We start from the raw sequence: 24,902 nt of genomic DNA on the forward strand, positions 1-24,902 counted from the left end.
TGAGCTTCAGTAAAACTCTCCTCCTCTTTAACTCTGAGCTTCAGTAAAACTCTCCTCCTCTTTAACTCTGAGCTTCAGTAAAACTCTCCTCCTCTTTAACTCTGAGCTTCAGTAAAACTCTCCTCCTCTTTAACTCTGAGCTTCAGTAAAACTCTCCGTCTCTTTAACTCTGAGCTTCAGTAAAACTCTCCTCCTCTTTAACTCTGAGCTTCAGTAAAACTCTACGCCTCTTTAACTCTGAGCTTCAGTAAAACTCTCCTCCTCTTTAACTCTGAGCTTCAGTAAAACTCTCCTCCTCTTTAACTCTGAGCTTCAGTAAAACTCTACGCCTCTTTAACTCTGAGCTTCAGTAAAACTCTCCTCCTCTTTAACTCTGAGCTTCAGTAAAACTCTCCTCCTCTTTAACTCTGAGCTTCAGTAAAACTCTCCTCCTCTTTAACTCTGAGCTTCAGTAAAACTCTCCTCCTCTTTAACTCTGAGCTTCAGTAAAACTCTCCACCTCTTTAACTCTGAGCTTCAGTAAAACTCTCCTCCTCTTTAACTCTGAGCTTCAGTAAAACTCTCCTCCTCTTTAACTCTGAGCTTCAGTAAAACTCTCCGCCTCTTTAACTCTGAGCTTCAGTAAAACTCTCCTCCTCTTTAACTCTGAGCTTCAGTAAAACTCTCCGCCTCTTTAACTCTGAGCTTCAGTAAAACTTCGGCTCTTCATGGTTTATCTGTTTAATCTGATCTGTCATTGACTTATTATAAATGAATACTCATATTTTCTTCTGTTACTGTGAAGCTTGATCTCCTGTCTGTAAAGAACTCTGAGCTGCCACCAGCATAAACAGTGCTACATAAAGATAGTTATCATTATAATTATTATGGAGAATGAATGGGATGAAAAATTGCATGACATTCTATTGAGTGCCATTCATTTTCACCACCACTCAAACTCTTCTAACTACTTTGTCCCACAATCAGCAAAATGCGTGTACTCATTCAGGGCAGATCCCCAAGCTTGAATCTAAAGTCCCACTGACCCACCATCCTCCATGTGTTGTTTTTTCATCCCTTGTTCATCCCATAGAGTCCCATTCATTTTCACCCAAACACCAGCCCTATTATTTCCTTTGCCCAACAGCCACCGAACTTCAAGCATTCATTCAAGGCAGATCCCAAAGCTCTAATCCTCAGCCCCACTGACTTGCACTCCTCTATGTGCGTTTTTTTTTTCTTTAACTCGTTCCTCCCATACAGTCCCATTCACTTTCATTCACAACAAAAGCACTTGTCTTTTTCCCAACAGACACCAACGTACATGTGCTCACTCAAATCAGGTCTCCAAGGTCTAATCCTCAACCATGTGTAGTTTTTTCATCCCTCATTCCTCCGATAGACTTCCATAGTAACCGCTGAGCAAGCATTCCATGTTTCCTTCAGGAAATGCACTTAAGTTATAATCATCATTATTGCATAATGTGTTTCCATTTCCTGAAGCTGCTCACTGAACTTGAGCTTGACCCAGTGAGAGCACGTGCACCTCCTGGCTCTGACTGGTTTTTTTTGGGTGCGCTAAGTGGAACCAGAGGAACCTAATTATCGGTTTTCACGTACTGTCAGGACACAGCGACAGTTTTAGTAAATATGACAATTCTTTTTTATACAGGTTACCTACTGCAGCTTTGAAGGGGAACTCCACCAAATTTCAAAAAATTCTACATAACAAAACGGTTGACATGTAAGTCGTTCAGAGCGGTTTGGTGCGAAACTCTCATTCTAGATAAACTTACCGAGTCAGAACTGTCCACAGTGGTGGTGATGGGAACCAGACGTCTCCCTCTAAAAGCTCCTCACAGAAAGTTCCTACATGAACTGGTTCTGAATTCACCACCACTGTAAAGACCTCTGAACCAGTTCACAACAAATGGCTCTGAATGACTTTGTTTACATCTCAATCACTGAATTACACAAACATGTTGAAAAACTGGTGAGATTTTCCCCCTAAGGTCATTCTGTACACAGCAAAAAAAGACATGAAGCATTTTTGCATTCTGCGTGGAACCTGGTTCTTGGCACAGGTCCCCGTTCGGTTTGATTTTTGGTTTCTAATTTAAATGACGTTTTGTTTTCAGATTCTTTGGGTCAATCTGTATTGCAACCCTATTTTTAAACAGGGGGACAACACCATTTCCAAAAAAAGTTGGGACGCTGTGCAAAATGTAAATAAAAACAAAATGCAATGATGTGCAAATCATTTAAATTTATATTTCATTGAAAATACTACAAAGACAACATATCAAATGATGAAACTGACAAGTTTTACTGTTTTTTGAAAAATATTTGCCCATTTTGAATTTGATGCCAACAACACGTTGGGACGGGGGCGTGTTTATCGCTGTGTGTCATCACCTCTTCTATAACAGCACTCTAAGTGTTTGGGAACTGAAGTTTAGAAAGTGAAATGTTTTCTGTTCTTGTTTGATGCAGGATTTCAGCTGCTCAACAGTTTCAGGGGCTCATTTATTATTTTTCAATTCATAATGTGCCAAATGTTCTCAGTGGTGACCAGTCTGGACTGCAGGCAGGTCAGTTTAACACCCGGACTCTTAATACGGAGCAATGCTGCTGTAATACATGCAGAATGTGGTTTGACATTGTCTTGCTGAAATAATCAAGGCCTTCCCTGAAAAAGACGTCGTCTGGACGGCAGCAGATGTTGCCAAATCATGTAAATATCATTCAGCTTTAATGGCACCTTCACAGATGAGCACGTCACCCATGGCCATGTGCACTAATGTCCCCCCTAAACCATCATGAATACTGGCTTTAGAACTGTGCACTGATAAGCTGAGTGGTCTTCAGCCCGGAGGACTCAGTGTCCATGATTTCCGAAAAGAATTCAAATGTTGATTCGTCGGACCGCTGGACACTTTTCCACTTCACCTCAGTCCGTTTTAAATGAGCTCAGGCCCAGAGAAGGTGGCAGCGTTTCTGGATCCTGTTTATATTTGGGTTCTTCTTTGTGTTTTAGAGTTTAACAGCGTTTGTGGATGCAGTGATGAACTGTGTTCACAGACAGTGGTTTTCAGAAGTGTTTCTGAGCCCATGCAGTGATTTCCACTACAGAATCATGTCTGTTTTCAATGCAGTGCTGCCTGAGGGCCCAAAGATCACCGCCAGCAGATTCTAGTTTTTGGCCTCGTCGCTCACAGACAGAGATTTCTCCAGATTTTTGGAGTCTTTAATGATATTCCGAACCGTAGACGATGAAAAGCAGAAGTTCTTTGCTGTTTTATGTTGAGAAACATCCATCCATTCATTTTCTAAGCCGCTTCTCCGTCAGGGTCACGGGGGGTGCTGGAGCCTATCCCAGCAGTCTTCGGGCGAAAGGCTGGATACACCCTGGACAGGTCGCCAGTCCATCGCAGGGCAGACAGACAGACACAGACAGTCACTCACACCTAGGGGCAGTTTAGCATGTCCAATTGGCCTGACTGCATGTCTTTGGACTGTGGGAGGAAACCGTAGAACCCTGAGGAAACCCACGCAGACACGGGGAGAACATGCAAACTCCACACAGAGAGGACCCCGGTTGTTGAGAAACATTTTTCTTGAATTGTTGCTCTATTTGATGGTGCAGTCCTTCACAGAGTGGTGACCCCTCCTCATCTTTATTTCTGAAAGACTCTTCTGAAAGGTTACTGACCTGCTGCCAATTAATAACAACTTTTTTTAAAGCTTTACACAACTTTACCAGCCTTCTGTTCCCCCGTCCCAACTTTTTTGGAATGTGTAACTGGCATCAAATTCAAAACGGGCAAACATTTGAAAAAAAAGAAAAAAAAGCTTCAGTATTTGATTTGTTGTCTTTGTAGTATTTTCAATGAAACGTAGGGCTTAAATGATTTGCACATCGTTGCATTTTGTTTTTATTTACATTTTGCACAGCATCCCAACTTTTTTGGAAATGGGGTTGCAGGTTCTAGGCATTTGAGGTTTTGCGGTCACAGGTCTGAAACCCCAATATATAGACCAATAAAAGTGCAGGTCACAAGTATCGTTCCACAGCATCGTCCAACCGATACATCGGTCGAGCCCTAGAGATCAAGGATAGAGAACGGTGTTTAATAAAGCTGCGCAGTAACTTCATCAACTATACACTTACAATCACGCACAGATATGCATGTTCTTTTGTTTTTCAGCTATTTATTTTCATTACTTGAGAGCATTAAGGTTATAATCCAAACAAGTTCTGTTAGGAAATGAATTATCAAAATGTAGTTTAAAAAAAGTGTATAGTCAGCAGTACATATATATGCATGAAAGAGGGAAAAGAAAAGGTTAAACTTACATAATAATTCTTATTCGTTCAAAGTCAATCCTTCCCAAATTAATGCACCTAGTTTGTTATATAGTTTAGCTTTTTCTTCCACCCTAATTGCAGGTTATAGGAATATATATATATACATATATATATACACATACACATATATGTATATGTATATATATATATACACACATATGTATATACACACACACAATCTTCCTGTGCTCTAGTCATATCACTTGTCCTTACGACTTCACTTTCACTCAAAATAGAATGGACTTACTAGCACCAGTGCTCCCTGGTCATATAGGTTCAATGAGCTTGAAATAGTCAAATGCATTTAAATAAAAAAAAAGGATACTAATAAATACAAGGGATACCATAACAAAAAGAAAAGAAAGTTAGAACGAGATTGCCCAAGTGATTGTAATGTTCACAAAAATCATCCCTTAAACGGTGTGTGAGCTTTATAGCATGAGACAGAGGCACATCCAATCTTGACATGGGAAGGGGGCGGGACTTTTCACGACATCACGTGAGGAAGGCATAACAATACAGTGATATCTTTACACTCATCGTACTGCAATCGGGAAAATAAAAACAAAACAAAAAAATTTAAAAAAAAGAAAAAGAAACAAAACCACACACAGTACAGCTCCCTGTCTATTGTACAAGGTTTTAAAAGCATAAAATAACAAACGAAAAGTGAAATATGGAGATTACAGTCACTATAACGAGTGTTCTTCAGGAGCCCGGTCACATCCTCGACTCCGTGTCAATTGTATATGAAGGATTCATCGGTCAAAACGCATTTAAAAAAAAAAAAAAAAAGAAGCAAGGAAGTGTCTGGAACAGAGCTCCTACGACAGGGAGGTCCTAAAACTAGCGTCTTCGGTTACAAGGGTTAATATAAATAAAATGCATACTACAGTGATCCTTTTTTTTTCATTTATAAAAGTCTTCCTGTAAATAATACAGTCAGAAATACGATACAATACAAGGTAAAACCAAATGCCAGTACAAGCCTATCAATATACATTTTTCCCCTGTTTTGCTTTTTCTTTTGCTTGTTTTTCTTTTTTTTTTTGTCTCCTCGAAGCACAACCTACTGTATCTATACACTAGCTACTCAGGCGCGGTGACCGGAAAATGAGCAACGTCTTGAAAACGTACAGGAGGGGAACGCGCAAAAAAACAAACAAAAAAACAAAAACAAACAAAAAAAAAAACGATGCCGCAAAGAAGTGAACCCATACAGCGCAACGCTGCTGTCATCTGCAGAATAATAAGGTTTGAAGCTCATCTTCGTGCTGCAAGAGACACACAAGTTAGAAACAAATTAGAACATCAGAAGGAGAACCGGGAAAAAGAAGAGACACCCTTGAGAGTTCTACACAACATGGGGACCTGCAGTCAGTTCTCAAAAATACGAACTATATACTGTCAGACCTACACCCTACACATACAGGCTCATCAATCTTGTTCATTTTATTTTTATTTTATTTGAAAGTCAGTGAATATGATTTATTTGTCTAATATCAGACTGAATGTTTTAAGGTGACCGGGGGGGGGGGGGGGATGGAGATGGAGATGGGATGGTGGATGAGTCTGGATTTTTAACATGAGTGCAGATGCCTGAACGACCTGACCGGAAACTCTTTACTCTAAGGAACTGGTATTTCGCTGCTGTCGGAAGAAAACCTTGCATCTCCGTTTCTGTCGTTTTTCAGTTTTTGAAACATTCTGAAAACGCCTGTTGCTCTTCATGTTGTCCGTAAATTTCACGATGAATGGCCCAAAAGAAACGGCCCAAAATTACTTGGTTCCATTGACTTACATTAAAAGTAAAGTGGGGTTTTTTCCTTCTCCTGTAAAGTTACCATTTTGGAGATCTACTCCTGGCAACAGCGATACGGAGGTTTATTCTGGTCTTTGTTCAGTGAAACCTAACTGGAGGTCTTTCTTGTGAAATTCGCCAATAACTGCATTATTTGTTGACAATAATAATAATAATAATAATACACAACACTCTTAAGACACTGTTAAACAAAATACTCAGTTATGAATTATCAACTAAATTCACACACATTAGTGTGCGTTTGATAATCGGCAGCTTTCCTTATAGAGGAATCAAATTCTGAGTTTTATTTCAGTTTATTACACTAGAACCAATGCACGTCTAGCACGTCACCATTTCAGGCTCCATTAGATGCCAAAAAGCACCAAAGCTTTCAATAATTTATAACTACTGGAATCAACAATTTGCTTAACAATGTCTTAAGAGTTTTATTGCGCATTATTACAACTAACAATGCAATTATTAGTGATTTTCTAACAGAAATAGTGCATTAATGCAGATGATAATGAATAAAGCATAACGCACAGTGAAAGACCTCTCAGAAGTGCCCAATTTGGGCCAAACAAAGAAGTCCTAAATAAGCCTCCCATAAAAAAAAAGTGACCTAAGCTGCGCGGGTCAATCGATGGGGTCCGATTCACTGACCTCAGCTGAACCTACAGCGATCTCTCCCTCAATACTGACCCTGACAACGGAAAATGTATCTGACCTATCGACAGTCCAATGTGAAATGTAGTCCTCCATCAAGCCAGAGTTCAAGTTCAATCAAGCTTAAAACAGTAAGCCTTCAGTTACTACGCTGAGCAAACGATCACCTTGGGTTCAAGAACGGAGGGCGGGCGCCCAAGCACCTCCCAGGTAAACCAGGTAAATCAAGCGACGAAACAATGCAAGTAAGGTCAGCTGCAGTGTTTAAAATGAATGGAGGTGAGTGGCTTGTATGCCATGTCAGCCTAAGACTGTCTTAAATGACATAATGGTCCGTGTCCTTGTTTTATTCAGTGTCTCCAAGAACGTACGGGGAGAGATGGAGGGGTAGTCCTCTAAACCTAGACGACAACCTGCTCAACGAAAACAACAGAACAGGAAAACAGAAGAGGAAAACCTTACAGCCTCAACTCAAACACTACGGTAACTACAGATGGAGTGAGAGGAGGATGGGGGCAAGGGAATTTTTTTGGCACCTCCAGAAACCTTGGCATTAATCTCCATAACAAAAAACATGTCCTTCTTCCCCAAACTCCCACCACTAACTTTATATAAAGGGCCCCGAGGGCATACCCAAGAAGTTGGCGGCGCCCATGGAGATGGTGCTGGTGGGCGCCGAGCTGTTCCAGTGGACCTTCTGGTGGTGGCGCAGGTTGGACTTGCTGGAGAAGCGCTTATCGCACTGCTGGCACGAGAAGGGCTTCTCCTTGGTGTGAATGCGCCGGTGGCAGATGAGCTGAGTAGAGACGCGGAAAGCTTTGCCGCAGTCCGGGCACTGGTAGCGCTTGGGCTCTGTGTGGATGCGTCTGTGGTTTTTGTACGCCATCAGGTTGGAGAATTCCTTCTGGCAGGAGTTGCAGAAGTAGGTGCCCGCCTTGTGGCTGTTCTTGTGGTTCAGCAAGGAGCTGGCGTGCCTGTAGCCGCGCCCGCACTGGTCGCAGACGTGCGCTTTGCGGCCCGTTTCGCTGCGGCCTTGCTGCTGCTGGTGGTGGTGCTGCTGGTGGCCGGAGGAGCGGCTGGAGCCATTCGGGTTCAGTCCCTGCACTTGCATCAATGTCAGATCGAGTCCCGAGCCCCAGCCCAAGTCAGAGCTTCCAGATGAAACCGCCGGGTGATGATGCTGCTGCTGTTGCTGCTGCTGATGCTGATGGTGGTGGTGATGATGCGAGGATTTGTGGCCTCGTCCATGCTGCATTTCCAAGTGCAACCGGAAGCTGGACTGGCTGGGGAAGCTCCGCTGGCACATGGTACAGGCAAACTCCCGCTCCTTCTGGTGCACACGGCGGTGGTTCTGGAGTTGTGAGGAGACACGGAAGGCCTTGCCGCATTCGGGGCAGCGGTGCCTCCGTGTCTCCGAATGAATGCGGCGATGGTTCTTGAGGGCGAGCAGGTTGGAGTAGGTCTTGAGGCACACGGCGCAATGGTAGATGCCAACTGTGTGGGTGTTCTTGTGGTTCAGGAGAGAGCTGGCATGCCGGTAGGAACGGCCACATTGCTCACATCTGTGGAGACACAAAAATAAAGAAAAATAAATCTCTATTCTCTTTAAGCAGCGTCTTATTAGTGACCTAGATTAATCTAAATGTATGCAACCTGACACAGCACATTTGACCAAGTTAAGGAATGCCTAGATGGAGAGGTAAGTACAGGTATATGATCTTGAATCCAGCTGCCATAACATAAACTATCTGAAGTTGGACAAGAGAACTAGCAAAATGTGCCAAATAAAAGGCACTGAATGGATTCATTTCAATGCAATTACCAACATTAGTCATAATAAACCCATTCTTTCAGGTGTCAACAAGGCAGGCCTCCATCGATTTAGCTACTGCCAAAATATTCTTTGTTAACCTAAAGCTTTGTTGCAGCCTTTTGAGCACAAACCTAGTCATGAGTATAGTAAACCTGGACAAAACTGAACAGGTCAGCCTGAAACAATTCTACAAATGAGTGATATTTTTACTTTAGAAACGTTTAGTGTTAGTAGAACAGTCACAGAATGTGCATTAGTACGTTTATCAGTATGTCAGACTTTACAGGAACAAAATTGCTCATCCAGACATTAAGTAAAACTGAAGAAAGTACTAAATGTTGAGATTTAGGGTTAATTGTGTACATACGGACAAAGTCCCATGACAAGCTCTACTGGTCAGTGACAGGCCAACTGTAATGCCTGGGACCACCACAGCAATAACACATTGTCTCATTTCCCTCCAGCAGTCAATTAAATAACACAACATCAGTGCTAAGGCTAGAAGTGCAATAGCAAACAACAGACATTCAATAAGACATCATTTAGAAGGGATTCAATGAGACACCCATCTTTACTGTAAACACAAAACAATCACATCTAACTATACAGTACATAGTTTACCTATTAAATTCTAAAAAAAAATCTAGAGTATAATGCTAACTGAAAGCAAAATGGGGTAACTTATCTGGTCTCCACTAATCATACTGTCCAAACTTCAGAAAAATCCGAATTCCGGCACGCGAATGGTCCCGAGGAAGCCGGATTGGAGATCATATACCTGTAATAGACATGTAGAAACCTGTGATCTTTACTAGTTCACTTCAAGAATCACGAACAACAGACGTAAACTCACGTGAACCGGCACTCTTCTCCCTCTCTTGTGCTTGAAGTGGCCTTCCTCCTGCCCTCGATGCCTACCTGGTTGTCCCCGCAGCGGTGCCTGGCCAGCCCAGACCGACCCTGGAAGCTCTTCCCGCAGGTGGGGCAGCCGAAACGGGTGTGGCCCTCCTCGTGGACCCTCTGGTGGTTGCGGAGGAAGCGCGCCAGCCGGAAGGCCTTCCCGCAGGTGGAGCAGATGTGCCGCTTCTTCTGCGTGTGGATGCGCATGTGGTTGCGTAGCGCCATGTAGTTGGTGTAGGGCTTGTCGCAGTAGGAGCAGCTGAAGTTCCCAGTCTTGTGTGTGTTCTTGTGGTTCAGCAGGCTGCTGGCATGCTTGTAGGAGCAGCCACAGAGGTCGCAGGTGAAGGGTCGCTCCTCACGCTCGGGGGATCCCTGGTCAACGGCATCCATGCTCAAGCTGGAGCTGTTCAGAGAGGCCGATGAAGAACAAGCTGAAGAGGAAGGGAGCTGGGCACTGCAGTTGTGGGAGGCTAGCTCAGTCGTGGTTGAGAAACGATCCGAGCATCCGTTGCACTCATACACACTGGGAGGTGGTGGGGGTGGCACACTGGGGCCTGGAAGGTCTTTGCACAGCTGGTTGGCGGTGTGCGTTTCAAGCTGCCTCTGGTTCCTGAAGCCCCGGCCACAGTCGGTGCAGGAGTACTTCTTCAGAGCGAAATGCATGCGGAGGTGATTCTTCATGGCCAGTCGGTTTGGATAGGTGGAGTTACACATGTTGCAGTGATACTCTCCAATCTTGTGCAGGTTCTTGTGGTTTGCCAAACTGCCGGCATGACGGTAAGTGCGTCCACACTGGTCACAGGCAAAGGGGCGCCGGCCACTGCCATCATCCACTTGCTGTGCCCTTGCCCCAGCGTACGGTTTCTTGTAGCCTTGAGGTTGGCCGTAACTGGGGGCCATTTGAGGGTTTTGCATCTTGGGGTCCCCCATCCTCATGGGCTGCATCTGGGATGGGCCCCCCTCATAGCACGCACCGTTGTGTTGGTTCATGCTTTGGACGCGCTGGTCAGGGACCCCAGTCTTGGCTCTGTGTTCTTCGTGCAGACGTAGGTGATTGATCAGCTGTTTCTGGATCTTGAAGGCTTTCCCACACTCCTCACACTTGTGCCTGCAACAGAGAAAAAAAACAGAAGTAGAAAAAGATGAGAGAGCAAAAAAAAATGTCAAAATCATCTGTAACAAAGGAACAAAAAACAAACAAGTAAAACCAAACAAAACAATGCAGTACACAGCATGAACTTACACATAGAGAGATGACTACACAAAAGCTCAAATGGGACAAATGTTATGAAATACAGATTGTGTTTGTGTGTGCGCATGTGTGCGTGAGGAAGAGAAAATGACTGACTAAGTGTGTTGCCCTCATCTTCTTTTAATGGAAATATGAGTTGTACACATTGTTTTAACACTCACAATTTGATTCAAATCTATTTTTTTCAGTGATGACCTGGATAATCACAAGTGGGGAACTCATAATACATACACAGTCAAAGTATGCAAAGAGAACTACACAGTTAAAGTATAATAGGGCACATGCAATGCTGGCTAACCTCTTTAAGTCAAAATGAGTCCTCTGGTGGTTCTTGAGAGCCAGCAGGTTGTAGTAGCGTTTTTGGCAGACAAGGCAGCGGAAGACCCCAGTCTTGTGTGATTTCTTGTGGTTGAGAAGGGAGCAAGGATGCCTGTAACCTCTACCGCACTGGTCACACTTGTGGGGGCGGTCATCGGCCATCTGCCGGTGGTCAACACCACTGCTGGTCCCAGCACCACCAGTCATCCCTTTGGCTCCATTCATGTTTTTGTTCAGGGATCCGCCTCTTGCCTTCCCTGGACACAGGTGAGTGATCAGGTGATGGCGATCTGCAAAGAACATGCCACAGTCAACGCAAATGTGGTTCCTTCCATCCATTTTGCCATTAGAATTAGAGCTGTTGCCCCCCAAGCCCTGTGCAGATCCGTCTGGTCGGTGAGGTCCGTGGACCAGCTGGTGATTGAGCAGGTCCTGCTTTCTGGTAAAATTCTGGCCGCAGGTAGAACAGATTAGTAGACCAGAATGACTACCTTCTTGACGCCTCCTCCACTCTTGCTCACCTATGGGCGAGAGGGCAGAGGAAGGCCCTGCGCCTTGGTTTACACCATGGCTGCGCAGGTGGCTACGCAGAGCCCGAAGGCTAGCATAGTGGTTCCCGCAAACCGTGCACTGGTAGACTTCTCCGTCATCATCTTTGCTCTCCATTCTCTTGCTGCTTCCCTGGCTTCCTCCTCCTCCACCATAATGCTGGTCTTGTCCACGTCGCTGGCGGCTGCTTTCTTTGAGGTTGGCACTACCTGATGGCAAAGAGGCAGCCCCTGAACTGTGGAAGCTCATGCCGCCGATGTAACCATTAGACATATTGCTCTGCTCAGAGCACATGTGCCTGTCTGCCTGCCGATGGTTTTGTGGAAGAGGGGAGTGTCCGGAGTTGCCCTGAGCAAGCGAGCCATCAAACCGGTCATGGAACTCTAGTGAATCCAGGCCACTGCTATGGCCGCCGTCGGAAACAAAATGGGCTGCATCACCAAGATTACCAGAGAGCGAGATGGGGGTTGTGGTGCCATTCTCTTGATCCTGAGAATGCACAAAGCTTTGCTGGGACTCTAGTCCTGTTATTGGCTCTGATGATAGCCAGTCGCCTTCTGAATTTAGGCCCTGAGAGTTTGGCCGAGTTTTGTGACTGCGCAGGTGACTTTGGAGGGCCGCAAGGTGAGGATACTCCTTGCAGCAAATGGTGCACTGGTAATGCCCGGTCTGATGGCAGCGCTTGTGGTTGACGAGACTTCCAGCGTGTCGATAGCTTTTCCCACATTCTTGACACTTGAATCTGCGGTCAACGTCATCAATGGATGACGACTGCTGCTGGGATCTGGACTCTCCACTGGGTGAGGACACAGATGGTTGGGAGTTGGACCCTAGGCCATCGGAATTCAGAATAGAGGGCCCCTCTTGAGCATGCGTGGTTGGGTGAGGTTCGTGGGTCAGGTAGTGAATTTTGAGGCTCTCCAAGTCAGGATGTCCAGACCCACAGTATGCACAGGTGTAAATAGCGTTACTGACTGGAGGCCCTAGCATCTGATCGTAACGTTTGTCAGGTAAGGGGGGAAGTGGAAGAGGGTCACCAAGTGCAGGGGTGTAGGGATTGACTGCTGAGGAACGGACAGTGCCGAGATTATGTGGCACTATCCCTGGAAAACTACGCGTCAGCCCCAGTGAAGAGGACGCTGCATTGTGCAACAGAATGTGCTCCTGAAAGTCAGTCTTATTGGGCAGGGAAACCTGGCACAGATGGCAAAAGCAAGCTGCAATATCATCTGTTTGGGGGACAGGGTGGCGAGGTTCAGACGACGTCTCAGGCACCAGGCTCCCCAAGGACATTCCAGGGGGTTTAAACTTTGAATGGGTGCGCTCATGGGCGTTGAGGGCTGCCAGGTTGCTAAACTGTTTGTAACAGACGGAGCACTTGTAAGTGCCTTCCTGATGAGACTTCTTGTGGTTGACCAAGCTGCCGTGGTGCCGGTAGGCCCTGTCACACTGGTCACACTTGAATGGTCTGTCCCAAGCATCTTCGGCTCCCGGCGATTTCTGCTTGTCGTGGTCGTGTCCCGGCATCATTCCGCTGCTGTTCAGGTGGCCCCGGAAACCTGTGTCAGAAAGATCTTGTGCTAAACCATATTCCCTATCTTCATCAACACCATCCTCATTCTCCTCTTCAGCTTGTGCACTAGGAGACAGAGTGTGAATGCGGAGGTGGTTCTTCAGTGCTACTGCATTGGGCAGTGTTCTGGTACACACTGGGCACTGGAACGAACCCATTTCGTGGGACTTTTTATGTGACGCCAAGCTACTGGCATGTTTGAAAATGCGTCCACACTGTTCACATTCAAATCTGCCACTTCCCTCTTGGTGATAGTGGGCTTTCATGTGCTCCAGGAGGCTAGTTGTACTTGGGCATATCATGTCGCATTCTTTGCAAGGGAAACCCTTTGCACGATTCATATCATGCATAGCCATGATGAGAAAATTGAAATGGAAGGGGGAAATGTCCACATAAAATGATCCTCGAACATAGAAGAAAGGGGGGGCAATGTGTGATGCTCAGCTCTCTGCTTCTGTGGTATCAGCCATTTTACCTGGGAGGCAGATATTCTCTCCAATCAGCCTTTCAAATCCACTCGGTCACAGCAGTTCAGAGAGCGTCTGGACAGATGCGGGGCGCCAGATGGGAGCTGAGAAGATATAAGAGAGAGAGAGACATCAAACATTATTTTACGGAACTCACCGACATCAATAAGTAGTGCTATAATATTCGATAACATAAAGCATCATTGACCTGAATCAAACAGGTAATCAAATCATCTGATTCATGATGTTTCACATGACTCCTAATTAAGCTAGTAAGTTCACCAGGATACACCATAAACACTGAACAGCTAGAAGAAAACATCATGTAATTTTTCAAAAAGGACCTTCAGTCCTTTTAAAGTATTTTACGTTTCGTTCACAAGGCACAATTATTGATAACCATAATTGTAATTTAGCTAATCTTTAACATGTAAAGAGTAATGTAAAATTAAGATTGTGAGAGTGGGAATGGTTAATAAGCAATATATATAATAATCAAATATACCGAGAACAAAAAAATAGCCACACATTAAGAATTGTGTTTTAAACACCGTCCTTTCAAGCATTTAAAGTAAACATAGGCAGAAATAAAGCAATTTAACTTAGAATTTTGACAATTAAGAGTCCAAATGCACCAGAAAGCCAAACAACAGAATCTTATTTACATACATTACGTTCTTACTAAATTTCTTACTTTTTAACTTTCTCCTCAAACCCACACGCACAATCCATGTCAAATCACTGGGGATCGACACCACGCATCACAGATCTTGAAGCTCCTACTTTAGAAGAGACAAAATGACGTCAAAGGCACCGTTTTCTGTAGTATGCATTGCATGTACTTAGAATAAATGGACATACTTTAAGATGAAAAGAACAATGCATCATGTTTTAATCTGCAAACATTCAACATTTCATTTGCATACATTCACTGAGCACTGCAGGACAGAAGAAACAGCTAGAAACAAGACAGAAATTCTTTATTGGATCATGAATAAAAACACAGATCACAAACTTTATTCAATTGCAGCAGCATTTGTAACTATGTCCATCACTTGCTCCACCAAGCGCTCGCTCAGCCGTTTCAGGAAACGCCAGCTGGTGGTAGCTTAGGAGGTTCTTTGGAGCGATTCAACAAGAGAACCACTTTAGGTTCCCTACAGAAGCTTCCATTTGGTTTTCTGAAAGAACTCTTGCAAAACATGGGAGATGTGGACATTTTTAGGCCAAGTCCCATTTCACCCCTCGCCCCTACCACTTAGCCCTCGGTCCTCTGCTTTGCGTGTTCTCGTCTAGGGGTGGGGTGTCCCGATTCTTTTTGAGATAGAGGGGCAAGATGGAGAACAAGAGACCAAAGAAACCCACAAATGTGAGAATTTTCTCAGTGGGAAAAAAAATGCTATAACCATCTTGGTTTAGTGTCGTTTCAGTGTATTTTGGTCGTTTTTCTTCATAACATAAAATTCCTAACAGCATGCTAATGTCTCTGTAGCTAGCTAGCTAACTTTCCCGTTCCACCTTAAATAGTCCAGCGGTTCTGATGCCTGAAGTGCCAGAATGTAACTGCTGCTCCATTTAAGGTGGAACGGGAAAATTCTAACAAGAACCTGGAGAATATCTGACTTCAGCTTCATATCACTGAAGAATTAGGGGGGGGTGATAATAAATAATTGCCTCGCTCTTTGAAGGCGTATGATCCCTAAATGTAACTAAAGCCCACCAGTGAGGAGCTGAACTTTCCCCTCCTCTGCTGTCCCTGCAGACGGGCAGGGTCGCCTACAGAGCGGCGCTAGTAGCTGTTAATGAAGTGATGCTCTTTTATTAGAGGGTCTCATTTCAGAGGGAAGATCTCAACCACTGCCCCTTGTTCCAAGGGGTTGGGGTGACTCTCGAAAGCACAGGGTAGGAGTAAAAAGAAGGAAATGGGACTGGGCCTGAAACGTAAAATTTACACAACTTAGAACTTTACGATCCAAATCATTGTGCTTCTAATGTGGAGGATAAATTCTGCACATTTTTACATAAATGGTTCTTCAAGGAAAAGAAGTGGTTCTTCAGTGGCGTCGTCCCAAAGATACACTCATGACTGTAAGTGGCTAGAATGAGAAGTAATACAGCTAGCCAGAGATGCTTTAGTGTTAATTAAGAATCAATTGATTAGGTCTTTAGTAACGTAGAATAGGACGTCTTCCGTCCTTGCAGTGACTCACTGGACCCCAACACAGTGGCTTGGGGTTACAGTTCCACACAATCTCCAAGCTGAACATGGTAACTCAGCTGTCAAGCTAGCTGGGCTGGCTGTCCGTCGCTGTCCAGGCATTTTCCACGCTCTATCCACGAAGCAGACAGATCATACCTGTACTTTATAACTCTCGGCCACTTTATTGGAGCCCTGCTACTCCGTTCCAACGGCTGCTCCTCTGGTCCGTTCCATAATTCGACAGCACCAGCAGGTTAAGTTAACCATCAATGACAAGTTCAGCAGAACAGCTGTTTACCTACCTAGCTTAACAGCTGTGTTGAGATCGTTCCCATTAAGATACAACAGGAGACTCTTATGGTTCGGTATAAGCATTGATCTCAGTGGTCCAGCGTATCACCTTAAATAAAAGCTGAGCATTTTTACCAAGAGCTCAGTACGTTAATATGACCGTTCTAACAGATCTAAAATCATTGAATCCCTTCCAAATCAACCTGACAAATGAATTATTACTGATCACGTTTCCACCACCACTGAACTCATCGCACAGATCTTTTCCAATTAATGTGAACACATAGGCCACCAAATCACCTGGGTTACAACAAATGAGAAAGCATCCAAGTAATTAACATATTAGTTTGTTTAAAGCAGTTTCTCAAACCATCGTCCTTGCCGGGTCCTTGTTGCTGCCTCACCATTTTGCTGCGTGAGCACCTGCGTGAACTCCTGTGGTTTGTCAGAAAGCTCAGAAGGAACACAGGACACGTGTCAGCTCACAGTTAAAGCCAGAGTTGAAACAGAGGCCAAAAACCTGAAGGTTTCTAAAGGAAAAATAGTGCGAGAAAACCGTAACACTGTTGATTTTGTGGTTAACGATGCATCTCTGAAGCAGAAATATTTTTCTATTAAACATAGAAAAATGTGTCCTTTGGTTATTCAAGAGCATTTAAGGTTTATTAACACTTTTCAAATAGTCTACACATTTTATTACCACGTAATAACACGTAGTGGAAATCACAGCAACCACAGCTTTGGTGGACAGTTGCAAACTGAGAAGATCATCTGTTCTGGTGCACCTTTAACCAGAATACTACTCTACAATAGGCAATGGTTCCATTTAGAACCATGAACTCTATATAGAACCTTTATCTGCATGGTGAAGTGGTTCTTCGGATTGATGGTAAATTTGTTGGGTCCTGCTGTTGTTACGACGTCAAGCTCGAACCCTTTATAGCACTTTATAGGACTGTGATCAAAAAGGTTCCATACACAACCATTTAACCATTTCCACCATCCAAAGAACCATGAAATAGTTCTGGGAGTGCTCATGTTTCTATATAGAACCACTGCCTTAAAAAAAGGGAAACCCCTGAAGAACCATGAACTCGTGAAGTGTGTAGAGGCCAAACAATACATCGACTGACTGATAACATCGGCTGATTCTGACTCGCAGCTTTAACGATATCGGCTAATGATATCAAAAATATCACTAATGATACCAATAATTAGGGACTCCTGTGGACACGGCATCACTGGGGTTCAAATTCAAGGTCAAAACCTTAAACAGTCGTTCCAATGGGGAACCAGATAGGAGTCCCACCTGTTTACACCTCGAATTAACATGCGTTTCATGTCTGGACCGTATCTGGATAAACTTCTAGATAAACTACGTTCCATTTAGATTTTTCAGTAAAATGTGTTCTGCTCCAAATGGGGTGAGACTCCGTCACTGACCCTCCAAGCGTGGTTTAAATGATCTGATCCAAATCCACTTACAAGGCCTGGGGGCGTTCACACACGGCAGTGAAGTGAATTCGACCTGAACACAGAAAGCGCATTATAATGCGAGGTGTAAACAGGCCACAAACTGAACAGGAGAACACAATAACATTACGGTTTAAATAAACACATGTATAACACAAACCTAGTCTTTACACTCATAACACAAAACACACAAAGTAAAAACACAAGGGTAAAATAAATAAGAGGCAGTCAAAAACCCTACGGCCCTACTGGGATTAGTGCTCCATGAGGAGGGGGGTTGTGTCAGTTTACCTCAGGGCGTCTAATGTTTGAGTTCATTGGATAAGAAACCGGGGTCTAAATGGCAAAGACGGAGCAGCTCCTCGATTTAGGTGCTGCCTTCACACAGAACGGACGAGAAAAGTAAATAAAAATTAGAATATTTAATTTAGCCATTTACCTTTCTGTCTTAAGCGAACGCAGCGTGCTATTAGCATCACCGTTAACTTGGGAATTGACAGCAAACAGCAAACTTCACCACATGAAGTCAACTTTTCACCTGTTCTGATTACGTATCGGCCTGATTTAAGCCTCAGAACCAGCTTCTTATTCATTTTCCCGTTCCACCTTAAATGGTGCAGCTTCGTGCACATTACAAGCCTCGCTGCTCAAATTTGGTTTATTGCTTAAATCCGCTCTCTCTGACTCGATGGTTCAGACTCGTTTAGGTCAGTGACTCAAATCTGTGATTAATGTGATGAACCGGTGTCCAGAAATGACCCTCATGAGCTCCTCCTACTCAGTAACGTCGCGTGACTGAATCACTGCATCATCAGCACAAACTAACGAGCAGAACGAGCTTCGCTGAGAAGATCATTAACTCTGATCAGCTCTCAGCTTCATTATTAGAGCCAGACTGAGGAGGAAAAGGTGAGATGAGCTGCTTTTCCACCGTTTACAGGCTTTAATGTCTGTTCAGCGCTGTTGCCATGGCAACGCTGAATGACGGAGAAAAAGCACATGAATTCCGATCTGAGCGTCACACGGCCACAAATCGGATACGCAGCCGATCTAGGACCACATATGGAAGTGGCGCAGGTCGGAGTTGAAAAGACTAGATGTGTGTCCACACAGCCCTGAAAACACCAGATCTGAGCCTCGTCGGGGCCAAAGATCAGATCTGAGCCTCGTCGGGGCCAAAGATCAGATCTGAGCCTCGTCGGGGCCAAAGATCAGATCTGAGCCTCGTCGGGGCCAAAGATCAGATCTGAGCCTCGTCGGGGCCAAAGATCAGATCTGAGCCTCGTCGGGGCCAAAGATCAGATCTGAGCCTCGTCGGGGCCAAAGATCAGATCTGAGCCTCGTCGGGGCCAAAGATCAGATCTGAGCCTCGTCGGGGCCAAAGATCAGATCTGAGCCTCGTCAGGGCAAAAATCTGCTTTTAAGTGGCGTCAGTCAGTAAATCTAAAAAATAAATAAAAACAGTGCAACAAAGGAACAAACTATAAACCTTGTTAACTAATTAATCAGCTTAATTACTTTCTTAATCCTTTTTATTGTTACTCTTTTCTTCAGTGTCTTGTTCTCCCTTTCAGAGTCAGAACAAAGAGAAAAGAGCTGAAGGGCTGACAGCGAGTCTCTTCCATCACAGCGCGTCTGCAGTCGCGGTTATTCGAGATCAAATCTCCGGGACTTTCGTCACCCAGCGCACATCCTGACGCCTCCACAACACGGACAGTCTGGCTGATTCACTCCCTCGCCTTTATCTGAGGCTCTTTATGAATGAATACAGTTTAAAGTTCCAACACAGAGTAACTGAGAATCACTAATACTATTATTAATACTAATTTCTTTTATTAATACTACTACTATTGTTATTATTAGTAGTAGTATTCTGTTCTATTATTACTACTACCACCATCATTGTTAATAATAATAATAATAGCTAATAAGTATTATTACTGCTACAACTATTATTGTTATTATTATTTTCTATTATTACTACTTCTGGTACTAGTATTATTATGTTTTATTACTACTATTACTGTTATTATTCTGTTCTATTACTGCTACTACTATTATTGTTATTATTATTATTATTATTATTAATAATAATAATAATAGTAGTAGTAGTAGCAGTAGCAGTAATAGTAATAATAATTATTACCACTACTATTATTGTCATTATTATTAACTATTATTACTGCTGCTACTATTATTGTTATTATTATTACTACCTCTGATACTGCTATTATTGTTATGTTCTATTACTACTATTAACAATAATATTTTCTATTATTACTTCTGCTACTATTATTATTAATAATAATAATAATAATAATAATAATAGCTAATAAGTATTATTACTGCTACAACTATTATTGTTATTATTATTTTCTATTATTACTACTTCTGGTACTAGTATTATTATGTTTTATTACTACTATTACTGTTATTATTCTGTTCTATTACTGCTACTACTATTATTGTTATTATTATTATTAATAATAATAATAATAATAATAGTAGTAGTAGTAGCAGTAGCAGTAATAGTAATAATAATTATTACCACTACTATTATTGTCATTATTATTAACTATTATTACTGCTGCTACTATTATTGTTATTATTATTACTACCTCTGATACTGCTATTATTGTTATGTTCTATTACTACTATTAACAATAATATTTTCTATTATTACTTCTGCTACTATTATTATTATTATTATTATTATTATTATTATTATGTTCTATTACTACTATTATTATTATTATTATTATTACTACTATCATTATTATTAACTCGCACCTATTATGTACCTGTTTTTTTAATTGGAGGTTCTTTAAACTTATATTACATTATTAAATTTAATAAATATATTAAATTGATATCTTTTACCATTTTAAAAAAACCAAACCATTCTTGGCTTATAGGATCAACCTTTACATTATGTGGAGGTTATTTAAACTTCAAACATGGTCCACCTGGTACTGCACGGCTCCTAAGAGAACGGAAAGCGGTTCCTCCACAGCACTGCTCCAAAGAACCCTTTATTTTCGAGCGTGAAGGTGAAGCAGTGCTGAGAATCAGTACATGTTCATCTGATGTAGTTAAACCATCTGACGACGCGAGTTTCACTGCTCCTGACGTGACGACACCTACGTCACATACGTCCAACCTGCAGCGTTGGGGGGGGGGGGGGGGGGGGGGGGGGTTGGGGGGGGGTCGAGTCTCGCAGCAATCGTGTGAAAACAAACCCCCCCCCCCCTCCAAACCCCGAGGCTACACAGCCTGACCTGCAGTCTCCGTTTCCAGACCATCTGGATGTGTTAGCCTCATCAAGTCTGTCAAGATCCACGCAGCGAAATGCCAGATGGGTCCAGCTTCACAAAAATATTTCCACTCTCGTCCTCCGTCGTCTGCTGTTTACATTCGCCCGGACGCTATACGCCGCTCTAGAAGGCGCAGCTCATTTATAGGTCGCTATAAATGGGGGGAGAGACGAAAACATCACAAACGCTACCAGAAACGCTGCTTAAACTTCACTGAATCTCGCAAAATGAGTTCGACCTTCGGGGCAGAAAGTACAGCTCTGATCATGTATATATGTATATATATAGTAATGTCTCTTGGCTTGGATCTACAGCTCTAAGAAAAACGATTTATTGAAAAACATAACATCACAACACCTTCAGAAATGTTTAAAGATATGAAATATGCATCATCACATACTTTTTTTGAGGTTTAATAGGTTGGAACAGATGAAAAAGCTGCGCAAGTGCCACCTTTTTGTTCACATACTACGCAAAACTATGAATATAATGGATTTTATCCACTTAACCAGGATTAATTATGCTGTCCTTATAAGGAAATGATTTAGTTCAGTAATGTTTAAGTACTGGCCATATCCACGATGTGCTCAGGAAAGCATACTGCGACCTATTGTGGCGCAACTTAACATGATAACGATACCATACTTCATATACATGGTACCATATCGCCAACCCCCAGTAGAGAACCTTACATTATCCCAAGGTTCGCATAATGCATTTCATATTGCGGTTAAAAAAAAGGTCTTTGCGTGTTGCGATAAGACACTTTATACCGTGTGGACCAAAGTAAAGAGCAAATACCTTCCACACCATCATCCGCTGTATAATCTGAGACCGTATCCTGGAAATTTAAGACCATTTTACACCTGAAAGTGTATAATGAAGCCTACGAAAGGGTGAAAAGTTCACAGAGACACAATCGATGGCCTGCAAAATGAAGTAAAGAGTGAAATACGAGGTGAATAAACCCCTGGAGTTGATGTGGTGTCTCTGGACATCACGCAACTGTGCTTTAATGAGGAAGGTCCGGATCAAACTACCTTCCAAACATCATCCAAGAAGGTCATTTTTAGGATAGCTGGCCAGCCATATGCAACAAAGTGACATTTAGTTTGTAGAAGTACTGCAGTAGCCGATAAACTCAGGAACTGGTTGAGACACCTAATAAATGTTCTTATTTTTCATAGACCATTAGAGCGATATTCTTCAAAATCGGGATGTAAACAGAGAGATTCTGAGCGGTTTGGTGTGAAATGGTTCAGATGTCTTTACAGTGGCGGCGAAAGGAACCAGGCATCGCCATTATTTACCATCCAGAACCACCAGAGAACCTACACGAGTCTTCCGAGTTCATATGGAATGCTGATGATGGAAAACAGTGGAAAATCTGGAATAATCAGTTTTCTTTGGGGACTATTGTGCCATAACAGTGCCTTGCACGTCTCCCTCAGGCCAAAACCTTCTCAACTGCTCACAGTGGTGGTGATGGGAACCAGACGTCCCCCTCTAACACAGAAAGTTCCTACATGAACTGGTTCTGAATTCACTGCCTGATGACTGAGACGCTGTTTTATGAGAGTTTAGAGAACTTCAACTCCATTCATGGTGGAGGGAGACATGCAGGGCGCTGTGCGGCAAAATAGTCCCCAAAGAAAACGGATTATTCCAGATTTTCCACTGTTTTCCATCATCAGCATTCCATATGAACTCAGAAGACTCGTGTAGGTTCTCTGGTGGTTCTGGATGGTAAATAAAATGTCTGTGTTGTAGTCATGGCAACGCCTGGTTCCCATCACCACCACTGTAAAGACGTCTGAACCGTTTGACACCAAGACCCCTCTGGATTCCTCCGATTACACCTCACCTCTGATCCACGGAGAAAATATTTTTAAATTCCTCTTTAACTGATAATTATTGAATTATTCTCAGCCACACTCTCGAGTCCCGTTAGCTTCTATATCACTAAAGAAATCTGTAAATAAAGTAAAACGTTACATTAAAGCAGAAATAAGGCGCTGAGAGAGAAAGTCTGAGATTATGATGCTGAGGGGAAGCGCTGAGCTGCAATGTTTACTTTTCTTATTTGTTCAATAGACAAGCGGTGGGCTAAATACTGCACCTATTAATATTAATCAAGATTAAAAATCAATTAAATAAGCCATCACCGCCTAATAACAATTACATCGATTATACTTCATTATACATTAAACGTGCATATCTAGCAGCTATTCTCAGCTGGTGTTTTGTTTTCGCTGCGGTTGCGGGAAAACAGCGAATCTTAGCGGCTGTGCGCAAACAGCGCAAAGAGCGCACAAATGCCGCAATTGTAAGGAAAATTGGGTTTGGGTTGGGAAAATATAGCGCATAATGATGCTAATTGCGCTCTGAAATCAGTATAACAGTGACCTTGGCCTGCCTGATCCACACCCGTTAACGCTCATCCGATTTTCACGTGTGGAAAAACAAGAAGAAAGCAGACGCACACGGGTAGAAAATACGAATAATCTGCGAAATTAAGACGCGAAATGAAGGCGCAGATTGCGCGGGAGAGCCGAGCGGAGCGCAAAAATCCAGCTAAATCGGCGACGTCTGCGCTCAATCTGTGGGGAAACGGCTAGGCTAGGCTAAGTTAGCGGCGTCGCTAACTTCACAAGCGGAAAAAAACGATTTGGGTCGAAATAAAACCCAGAAATAGCACCAATGTGTGGCTAAATGCGGCTCTGGCGCCTTGTTTGGGTGTCGGAGGCGAGCAAACGCATCGCAAAACGTTGTTTTTATCGCAGGCTTTTGTGGGTGTAACGTTAGCGGTGCCTGCTAAGCTAAGCTAAGATAAGCTAACGCCACCCCCGCGATGCTGAGGGAGAAAAACAGACGTTAACATTCATAAAAATGTCGCTGGAAACGGTTAAAAAAGACGGCAATCGATTAAACTCCACGCGAAGATGAAGTCGGCTTCTTATCCGCCAGCTTCTCGTTCGCATCTCTCCGGTCCACCTTAAATGGTGCAGCAGTTACATTCAGGTGCCCGCGGCGCCCGAATGCGACTGCTGCGCCATTTAAGGTGGACCGGGTGAGTTCGAACAAGAAGCTGGCGGATAGGGGGAGCTAACCCGTTTTAGCGTTAGCCAGCTGGCAAGGCTAGCGTTAGCTTTGGATCAACACACAAAAAGAAGAGAAAAAAAAGACAGAAAAGAGGAGAAAACGGAGCGGCGGGTCTCGGTCATGGTGACCGCTGTGTGCGTGAAGAATAAGCGGCTTTGACTTACCCGGTCGGCGGAGGCGCGAAACAAAACCAGCTCGGCTCGACGGCTCGATATTCGAGCACCGCGGATTCTCTATTATTCGGATTTTTTTAAAGACGAGCTCATTCGCTCGCCATGATCTGTCTCTCCTCTCCTCTTCTCGCTCTCTCCCTCCCTCTCTCTCTCTCTATCTCCCTCTCTCTTTCTTCCCCGGGTTCAGCAGAGCGCCGTGTTTGCTCGCCTCACTTCCTGCAGGCTGAATGGGGCTGAGCTGCAGACGCCTCGCCGCGTCACTGCGCACAATGGCTGCGAGAGCAGAGCAGCTCCATGCAGACACGGCAGCAGCCAAAACACCCGATCCGTTAGACTCATTCAGCTCAACACCAACACAAACAACCGCGGCCCACCTGCCTCTCAGCGCTGCAGGAAAGTGGGGGAATGCAACAAAGCTATTCCTGGCCTTTAATATGAATGGAAACACGTCATATGGACAAAAGTATTGGGACACCTACAGGAGTCCCGCTCTAAATCCATAGGCATTAATATGGAGTTGGTCTTCACCTCTTCTGGGAAGCCTTCTACGGGATTTTGGAGAGCGTGTCCATTCATCCAGAAGAGCATTTGTGAGATCAGATGCTGATTGTTGGACGAGAGGCTCTCCGCTCTAGTTCATCCCAAAGGTGTCAGATGGG

General features: G+C 43.6%; 1 protein-coding gene across 5 annotated transcripts; it reads right to left on the reverse strand.

Annotated features, from left to right (window-relative positions):
* Positions 1–3,887: 3,887 nt before the first annotated feature.
* Positions 3,888–24,613, reverse strand: si:dkey-89b17.4 (zinc finger protein 845). 5 transcript variants are annotated; one of them, XM_017684975.2, is made up of 7 exons: positions 24,235–24,613; positions 14,385–14,469; positions 13,699–13,794; positions 11,082–13,209; positions 9,485–10,639; positions 7,452–8,380; positions 3,888–4,082 (listed from the first exon to the last, which is right to left on the reverse strand). In XM_017684975.2, the coding sequence occupies exons 4-7, from the start codon at positions 13,178–13,180 to the stop codon at positions 3,919–3,921; spliced, it is 4,347 nt and encodes a 1,448-aa protein (XP_017540464.1). In that variant the 5' UTR covers positions 13,181–13,209; positions 13,699–13,794; positions 14,385–14,469; positions 24,235–24,613; the 3' UTR covers positions 3,888–3,918. The 5 variants fall into 5 exon arrangements, with proteins under 5 accessions (XP_017540464.1, XP_017540462.1, XP_017540465.1 ...); XM_017684973.2 differs by having other exon boundaries at positions 14,385–14,472; XM_017684972.2 differs by lacking the exon at positions 3,888–4,082 and adding an exon at positions 4,175–5,622 and having other exon boundaries at positions 14,385–14,472; positions 24,235–24,612.
* Between the last annotated feature and the right edge of the window lie 289 nt (positions 24,614–24,902).

Source organism: Pygocentrus nattereri, chromosome 27, assembly GCF_015220715.1.
Source record: "Pygocentrus nattereri isolate fPygNat1 chromosome 27, fPygNat1.pri, whole genome shotgun sequence".
Taxonomy (NCBI): Eukaryota; Metazoa; Chordata; class Actinopteri; order Characiformes; family Serrasalmidae; genus Pygocentrus; species Pygocentrus nattereri.